Source organism: Cyprinodon variegatus, unplaced genomic scaffold (assembly GCF_000732505.1).
Source record: "Cyprinodon variegatus isolate N-32 unplaced genomic scaffold, C_variegatus-1.0 Scaffold87, whole genome shotgun sequence".
In the NCBI taxonomy this organism is placed as follows: Eukaryota; Metazoa; Chordata; class Actinopteri; order Cyprinodontiformes; family Cyprinodontidae; genus Cyprinodon; species Cyprinodon variegatus.
In genome coordinates this window covers 902,513-912,400 of record NW_015150540.1, presented here as the reverse complement: position 1 = coordinate 912,400, position 9,888 = coordinate 902,513, and the positions used below count along the sequence as shown (strand labels likewise).

Genomic DNA, 9,888 nt, shown 5'->3' with positions numbered 1-9,888 from the left:
ATTTAATCATCCAAAACGTTATGGAACACATTAATTAACTGAAAAATGTTGCATAGTGTGCCTTTAAAAGACAAATATTTCTTGAAAGAAAAAAATGATGGTAGCTATGAAGAAATTTATCAAAAGGAACTGGTTTAAAAATGAGCCACCAGTGGTAAAACAATTCTCTTGCAAGATTATTGGCAAAATAAAGAGTAAAAAGAAATTAAGGAAAGTCAGATGGTGCAAAGAGCTTCTACAAAAAGTTAAGACATTTGCAATTTATTCAGGCTGTGGGAAGGTGATGAAAAAAATAACTATTTTACTGAAACCTGTCTTAACCAAGAATTAGTATTAAGAACACCCAAAAAGCTACTGCTTACGCATCATTAAGAGGCTAAGCAAGAGTTATTATTCACAAAGAAAAAAACCAAACATGGTGGAACAGCTGGTAACCATCCTACCTGCCAAATTTACTTCAAGAACTGCAGGCCTCAATTTCCTTAGTTAGGGTCGAGCTTAATAAAGAGCATTTGAAAAAGAGACTGCATTAAATTGCTTGCATGGGAGATTATAAGGTAAGAACCAATGATGACCAAAGAGAAACCCATCTAACCTTTGGGGGGAAAAACACTCTTTTGTGCCAAGAATAACCACTCTAATCATGCTAATTGCTGCAACATCCTTAAAACAGTTAAAAATGTCAAGCCCAGTATCACTTTTTTTTCTTTTGTGCTTGTAAAACCCTGCTTTACAGATACTGCCCTCATCACTTCTGTTCCTGATTTAGGTAATGACAGCTCAGGCAGAGAAGTAAAAAAAAAAAAAAAAAAGCAAAAACTCTGAGAGATGTTCTTATTTGTTAGTAGGAAAAAGTTTAATAAAAAAATCACAAAAATTGAGAATAGTACATTGTTTTTTTATTGGTACCTAAGTCTCTTAAATAAACTAAGACATTTTTTACACTTTTAGGAAGTAACCTTGCACAAATTTCAAAGCAGTGGATTTTCTTAAATATGCAATGGAATTAAAGCAATGAAGGCTAATTACAAGCATTCTTCACTGAATTAGCGTTCGGTGTGTGGTAAGGCTGTGCTCCCCTTGGTCTTGATCCCTAAACCGATCCCATACTTATTCCCCCAGGAGGTCAGAGGTCACTTGGTTAATTAAGGGTCCAATCAGTCTTTAGATAAACTCATCTGAGCTTAATGTTTGCACTCTCTACGGTTCAGCAGCTCTGCCTGGTACCCCTGAGCTCTGTGTGGACTCTGCTAATCTACCTACAGACAGGGAGCAGGTTAACCCAGCTCAACAGTGCAAAACTGGAACCGCCTTTTGATTTTGAAGACCTCAGTCAGAGAAGAATTTCTGTAAGCTCTGCCAAATGCAGAGAAATTACTCTAACTTTATGTATTATACTCAGGGTGAGAGTTCAGAGTGGGGGCGTCCTAAAGCTCTCAAAGACCTCCAGATTATGGAGAGCAGGTCTTGTTTATCCTGAAAGGAGAAGGTAATCACTTCAACGTATTTGTTTTCAAAGTTGACCCATGCAACACAAACCCAGTGTGAACAAAATATGAGCACACAACCTCCAAATGTTTGTTACAGATGGATTGAGTATTTCCCTGTAACTTTAAAGGAAATTCTCCATCTTCAAAAATTTTAATAATTTGTTTTCCTTTAGAGATCATGATAAGTATCACTATTTTAAAACAGAAATTGGACATTTCATTGGAAAGGCATCATTGTAACTGGAAAAAGTAAAAAATGTCTACCTTTTAATACATTGCATTTATTTATAATGAAAGAAAACTAGGGAGAAAACCCCTGTGTTTTACATACTCACAGTTAATTAAATTAATGCAGCTAACTGTCCTGATTAAAACATCCAACTTAAGTGTTTTTTAAAAATGTATACTTTGTTGTTAGTCAATTATTAATCTGGGATTCTTCCTAAACCAGGATGTAAATGTTCTGCATCACAGAAACAATTTCTCTTATCCATTTTTAAAAATGGGAAAAGAGATGAAAAACCTCCAAACATTAAGGCAGAACTTGACTATAATGACAGTCATGGAAACGGTCTGTGAATTATCCATGTGAGATTGTGCAACTGGAAAAGGCAATTAACTCTAATACTTTTTACAGATCTTTACTAGCGTACTAATAAATGTGGAACGCACTGAATTGACATACTTATCATTTTGTGCAAACAAATACAAATTTTTACTTTTCAATAGTCAATTTTTATCTTTACGGCTTCTAAAATGTCTATGTGAATTTGATACAGCGTCAAATCCATGACTGACAAAGCATATGATTATAATTTCTATGGCAGTGATTAAATTAAGAAAAAAACATTACTAATGCTGAATGAAATTGAATCCTCTCAGCAAACTAACTTTAAGAAGACTAATATGTTATGCACTTTCTGACACATAAACTTCTATATATGTTGTATATTTGATATATTTGATACAAGGGAAAATGTAAATGGTTCCAAAAAAAACACCATCAAATATACAACATATAAAAGCTAACTCCTTCATAAATAATTGGAAAAGTTATTTTCCCAATAAAACACTCAAGAAAACTGCAAGTAATGTTCTAGTAGCATTCTGTGTCCAAAAAAACTTTCCAAAAATCACAGCCACATGCAAATGTTTTTCATATCATAGAAATAAATGTGCATTAAGGCAAAAACATACAAGTAAATAGTATAGGAGCATATTTATAAAAGAAGGATCAAAAAGTGTAGATGGCGATGAGATTTTCAGTAGGGTTTACGTTTATGCAACACAACTCAACACATTTTCCAAGGATATTCATTGTTAAAAGAAATCGCTAAAAAAAAGAAATAAGATTTTAAAAATGCACGGTGGAATACGTTGAAGAATAAAACTTACCTATATGCTTGATGGAAATGTAAAAGCAAAACCCACTGCTCTCTACTGAGACAGAAAATCTGAACAGTCTTCTGTCCCTCCGACTGCGAGGGAATCAAAGCTACGAAAAGATGTGAACGTAGCTGAGCAAATAGGATTAAAGATGGCTAAAACCAAACGGCTGGAAGCACAGCGTGCATTAAAGAGGAATTCTCTCAGGAAAGATAATCCCCATATTCACATTTTAACACACTTCACTCACTCCTGGGTGATTTTTCTTTTAGATTTTTTTTTTCAGCCAGTTGTAGTAAAACCACAACTGCCTGACTGCCCACACTCGAGTCACCAGCATCTATTAATACAACTGGACCCTTTAGACTGGGGCAGTGACGCATACAACTTCCAGAGATGGAAACTTTATACAGAACCAAGCCTGCTAATTAAAAAAAGCTGACACACTCCACCTCCTTCCTTGGAGCGAATGCCGCGTACCTTAAGCACCTCCATTGGCACCTGTGCTCCTTCAGGTACACCGACAGGGACGCTGACATTGATGGCAGGGGTCTGGGTCGCTGTGGTTTGTGAGTAATGGGAGGACTGTTGTCTTTGCTGCTCCCGCCGCTCCTGCTCTTGAAGCTGCTCCCGCATTAGCTGTTGCCGCAGCAGGATGCGAGATGTCACAGCCGAGGAGCTCAGTGGGGGCTTGGAGGAGCCATGCTGGTCCGATGGGCTGCTGTGGAGAGGAGGGGTAGAGAAAAGATGTCGAATGAGTGATTCCCAGAGAGCCTGACTACAAAGATAAGATGAGTGAAAAGATGGAGAGTTGAAGGTGCTATTAGAGGGAGTGTAGACTAAGGTCATGCGGGGAAGAAGAGGTCAAGCAGAGAAAAAAGAAAGGGATGGATAAAAGGAGGGCACAAAATGATAAAAAAAACAGCAGACAAAACAAATGACTGAAAAAAACTTTTTTTTTTTCCTTTCTGCTCTCCTCCCTGTACACCAACAGCTGCACCTCGGGTCACCAATTTGTCTAGGTCCTGAATTTTGCAGCTGACACAGCATTACTAGAATCATCTCTGGGGACAAAGGGTCTGTCTACAGGTAGGAGACTGGTGCAAATGGTGCAGCCAATGCAATCTGGAGCTCAATGCTCTAAAAATGGTAGAGATAAACTTTTACAAAAGCACAGCCCCATCCATCTCTATGAGTCTAGTCACCACTGTGGACTCCTGCCTCCTGAACATCATCATCACATAGGATCTCAATTGAGAGCTGAACATCATCTCACTCACAACAAGGCACAGCAGAGGATGCACTTCCTGCAGCTACCAAAGTTCTTTCTGCCAAAAACAACAATGGTGCACTTCTACTCCAACATCAGTGAGTCCATCCCTCTCTCCTGAAAAGCAGCAAGATCAAGAGCAGACTGTAGTGTATTTCTGCAAAAAAGGTAACTGGCTGCAATCTTCCTTCTCTTCAGGAACTGCATGCCTCCAGGACTCGGAGGTGAGCAGGTAAGATTTCAGCTGACCCCTCCACCCTGGACACTACATGTGGAACTTTGGACTCTAGTACAGGCTGGACTATGCCAGGCCTTCCCCCATCTTCTGATCCTGTTTGTGGAATTCAATGAAAGTTTAAATATGGGCAGTAGCTTGCTTTGCTTGGAAATCTAAGTGACTGATTGTCAGGCCTGTTTCACAGTGTGATCCTAGAATGTGCAACTGGGAGGATACACCAAGGCAGACCCAAAACCTTCTGGAGGGATTGTATATCCATTCTGAATCAACCTATACTGAGCCTGAAAGTGTTTAAAGGGAGGGGATTTTATTGTAGCACGGGGTAAATATATTTTCAAACTCTGAATAGATTCTCATATTAATTTTTCAGATCGAATCATATCACGAAATACTTTTTTCCCACTGTCCTTACACAGCAGTTTCACTACTGTTATTTATTAACTTGCTGTTTAATGTCATTATCCTACAGTATGTCATTAATATCATTATGTTGCATAGCTAAAGAGTCTTGTAATTCGGGTAACAGTTAATTTGTTCAATACCAGCGGCAATCCAGTTTAATATTGGATCAAATTAAGTTGCAACCAACAGTCAGGGAAAAGGATGTACCCTCCAACATCCAATGTGAACAAGAAGAACCTCCATCATGCGGCAGAGAAAACGATGGATGGATGGATGGATGGATGGATGGATGGATGGATGGATGGATGGATGGATGGATGGATGGATGGATGGATGGATGGATGGATGCGTCAGGTCTGTTTCTTTTTTTCCTAATTCTTATTTAAAGGACCCATTTTTCATAAACATTTGAGATTTTAAGAACACATTTAGGAATATCTGCCTACAGGGCTCAGAAAATGTATCACAAAAATGCCACCACTCCAGTTTCAGGGTCTGCAATATGCATATTGCAATGTACTCTTTGGAGGGCAGTAATTGCAGGCTAAAACATCCTGAATGTAATTAACTATCATTTCACATGCTAATGTAATGTTTAGCCAGTACCACAAAGTCCAGCAGCAGAAAAGGCTTACAATGGACACAAATGCAATATTTACCAATACTGTCATGCAACATGGCTGCTCTGTGGAGCAGTGGGTAGCACTGCTGCCTTCTAGCAAGGTTGTGGGTTCAATTCCCAGCCCAGGGTCTTTCTGCATGGAGTTTTCATGTTCTCCCTGAGCATGCGTGGGTTCTCTCTGGGTACTCCGGCTTCCTCCCACAGTCCAAAAACATGACTGTTAGGTTAATTGGCTTCTCTAAATTCTCCTTAAAAATGGGTTTGAATGGTTGTTTGTCTCTGTGTTGCCCTGAAATGGACTGGTGACCTGTTTGGGCCCTTGCTGGAGATCATATCACCCTGACCCTCTGATTGCCCATTTCTAAAACTAACAACAGATTTTTAACTAAGTCAAACTACAACTTGGACGTAGTCATACACGATATAAAACATAGGGTAATATAACTAAAGAGATAAAGATTATCATAAATTGTTTACATACTTTAATTCTGGGAACCTTTTTGAATCACTTTTAGAATGCTTAGATCCTTTCCATCAACAACCTCATTGTTGGTGGAAAGGATGTGGGCAGCTCTTCCCCTTGGCTGTACAGAGCTCAGTTAAAAAAAACAAAAACATTTCCTCTTCAGAATTCACTAATTAAATATATTGAAGATGGGGGCTTGTTTGTCTAAAAAGCAAGAGTACTTGATAATCTAAAAAGATCAAAATTTTATTTTTCGATTATATAGAAACTACGGTAATCAAATAACCAGTATTACGTAGGTCTGATGTTGTACAGTCCTGCTAAAGCAAACATTGACAGTAATACTTTTTTTAAAATAAACAGCGCATTACTGCATTGCTGCCTAAAATCAGAGGAAAAAAACTAAAAGGGCATCTGTATGTGCAGTATAATCTCTGAAAGTGTATGCCTGTCAGTTCAGAACAAATGATGAAAGGGCTATTTCAGAATTTCTAAGAAATATGCTATCTGCCTTTATTTGGAAAGATCAAACCTTTACTTCAAAGCTTTTCAAAAAGGGTTTCTTAAAACACACAATGAAACCTTTATTATACTAGTGAAAACCTGAAAGGAGCAATTATTAATGTTTTTTTATCCATTAACTCCATCTCAAAATTAGACCATTAAAAAACAAGACAGACAAATCAAACCTGCTCTAAATGATCCTATACTGACTGAAGATTCTTTCAAAAATACTTTCCAATCCTTTAAACTTTGACCTTTATTTGTGAAATAAAAAAAAAAAAAAAAAAAAAAAACAATTTTCAGTTTCTGCAAACTTTGCTCCAATTTCATCTTGCAATCCCAATATCATGATTGATCTCTTTGTCGGACTCTTTTTATTGGAAAATGAAGGAAGTCGGTAGAGGGTTTTATGCAAGAATGTTTTTCTGGACCATTTTCTACCCTGCGTGTTTCCTTTGTGAGCATATTTTTATAACTGTCTAATACAAACATAACTTTGGTTGGAAAAAAAACAAAAACATGCAACATTTCTCAGATGAACTGCTTTTGTCATTTTTGAGACTTATTGTTTTAAGATAGTAGAAGTTAGCTTTTTTTTAGCATGTCAGTCAAGCTTAGTTTCAGCAGCCTCTGGGTCTGACTAAACTGGATTTATTCTAAATAAGGAAAGAAAGAGAGCCATCTAACACAGGTTAGTTATTAACAAAATTAAAAAAATCTAACATGTCTCTCCCTAAATACTATTTCTTAAAACTCCTCATTAAATGTATCCTAAAAAAAGGTCATTTCTTAAAAGACAAACCATTTTCTGAGAACACTGAACTGTTTTAAGCATAAACTTAACAAAGTTTAAGATTCACAGATTTTAACCTCTGCGAAAGAGGAACTTTAAAGAACAGGCTTCTTCAGTTTTCCCACTCTCTTAAATTTAGACGGCTGCTCCCCAGACAAAGTCTAGCAGTCCTAAAATAGAGAGACTCTGTTGAAGCAGAAGTTGTCGGGACGAAGCCTTCATCGAGTGAGTGATCCTTTTGATACAACACCGTAAAAAGTCTGGCCAATCCAGCTGTGCAGTAATCGCACTAATTAGCCAGATCGGTCAAACACCGCCTCTGTCTGTGGCATATTCACTGGCTGTTGAGCCGTCAACGTGCTATAGTTCTCTTCCAGCACCACGTATAGTCTCACGGTCTAATACCTCACGGACTGACCTGTCCTCCGGTAATCAGAGGGAGACAATTAGAGCCAAAATAGTTCATATTAAAGAACAAAAATTAAAAGGAAAAGCTGAATTTCAGCTTGGTCTTAAAGCTCTGCAGAGGTTTAAGTCGTTCAATCTGACAGTCATTTCCTTTTTCTACAAAAGTTCCTTTGAACTGTTTTTGGTACATGGCATCAGCCTCTGAGTGTTTGGCTTTAGGCGACTGTGTTTCCTTTTATTCAAGAAATTTCTAAATAACGATTCAGGATCTACGACTGAAACTTTTTGTTTCCACTGAAGGCTTTTTGTTCTCTTTAATTCTTTAATCTGCTTCTCTCTTTGAATGTTTAAATTCCTAAAACAGTCCAACTCTTTCATTTCCTTTATTTCCTCTTTTCTTGTGATTACATGGAACAAATTGCAAAAATATTACAAACTTTAACATGTTTATCTGAGGTAGTAATATAAAACAATAATTACTACTACATACTTCAAATAAAATAATATAAAACCGATCACTACAGTTTGGGGATATTTTATTGTTTTGATTTTTATTCAAATGACAAAATTAGTCTTTTAGAACAGATGGAAATCTGTCTTCTTTTCTCAGCCACCTAACCACCAGTCTAAAGTAACACATGGGGAAACACAGATGGCTTTCCTTTCCTATAAGTTTTAATAATTGAGAATAAACTGTTGTAATCTTAGCCTTCTGTGCTCCTCTATGTGAAGAAAAATTGTTTCTTGTATTTGCCACTTTGTGGTTTTACCAGGGATGTGCTAGGGAAGGTGACAATATGAAAATGCAATCCATACCCAAACTCCTCTTTATACCTCCTAGATACAGTGTTGATTTTTTTTAGAGTTTATAGGGATTGAGCAATTCCAATTAGTTTGCAAATGAAGCTACTACTACACCACCCATGGAGGTACATTTTTAGCTTGAGGCTTCAATTAGCCAACTATGAACTTCTCTGATCTGATGCATAGCCTTTCCTAAAAACTGTGATGCTGAACTTTGGGCAAGATATTTCGCCAAGCTGTTAATGAGCAAAGTCCAGGAGGCTACTGAATATTGCAGAATAAAGAGAAAAATACAGGTGGCATTATGATTGTTACATGTGAGGTTGATCATATCAATTAAAATAAAGCTAAACTTTCCTTAAATCTCTTTGCCATTTATGTCTCTCTGTGATCTTGATCCTCTTTTGTTCTATAAACTTTATTAGGTTCAAGAACCATTTCAGTTAAAGTTTCAATCCGAGTACATATTACCGTGCATGGGCACATATTACATTAAACTATTCGGCAATAATAACTGTATTCCAATATCACTATTCTTTTCAGTGTCAATGTTGATATTGAAATGAAAAAATAAGAATCAGCTTTATTGGTCTTTGTCAGCATAATGAATGTCATACTTCACTAACATTATGTAGACATTTTAGATTATATATTTTTTGGTAGGAAAAAAAAACAGGATAAAAAGTGGGTTTTCCATACTATGTAGCCCCACTACTGATGTAGAGACCAAGTAGGAATTATAAAAAAAAAAACCTACTGTGACCCTGACAACACTATCCCAGTTCTCAAGTATGGTGGTGGAAGCTTCATGATGCGCCCATGGAGGTTATGTATTTCACATAAAATGGCATCATTAACAAATAAAATGGTTCCATATAAAGGAAAATCTTCAGATAAAAGCCAGGAAGGAAAATGACACAGAAGCTTACCTCAAAGCTAGCTACAGCTTGGCATAAGGATAACATATCAGCATTTTTGGGTGACCATAAAAGGCTCTGATCCTAGAAAATTTGTTGCTAATAATGTTTAGGGCTGAAACAATTGTTGAAATAATTATCAACTAATTTATTAATGGATTAATTGTTAGCTGGAGTAAAAACTCAAAAACATGCCTTTGGCAGACAGAGAAACTCATTTAGAGCAGTAATTATACCAACATTTTTATTTTCCATCTGTCAATATGCTCTATCTAGAACTCCTCAATTGGAAAAGTGTTAGTTTCACCTGGTTTGATTCTGTAAAAAGTCATTTCGAGGAGCCTTTGACTTTCCAATTATTAATCCCAAAAAATAATCGACAGATTAATCGATTTGCAAAATAATCATTTGTTGCAGCCAAAAGGCAAATACAGCTTTTTCATTTCCAATACAGTATCTAATATTGCAGCTCTCAGTAGTGATCCCACACAATATCCGGACAAATCTTACATACTTTTATTGCTCATTTTGTAGTGTGGCATATTAGAAAAGGCTTGATCAAGTGATATTATTCAACCAGAGAACTAG

At 36.8% G+C, this 9,888-nt stretch overlaps 1 protein-coding gene across 4 annotated transcripts in view; it reads right to left on the bottom strand.

Moving 5' to 3' along the window:
- Positions 1-9,888, bottom strand: part of LOC107083936 (microphthalmia-associated transcription factor-like) — a 46,210-nt gene that overhangs the window by 22,937 nt on the left and 13,385 nt on the right. For 3 of the 4 annotated variants that reach the window (XM_015373530.1, XM_015373531.1, XM_015373533.1), the window contains exon 2: positions 3,357-3,597. In XM_015373530.1, coding sequence (XP_015229016.1) covers positions 3,357-3,597 — 241 coding nt within the window. The remainder of the gene's footprint in view (positions 1-3,356; positions 3,598-9,888) is intronic. The other variant, XM_015373532.1, reaches the window with a different exon arrangement.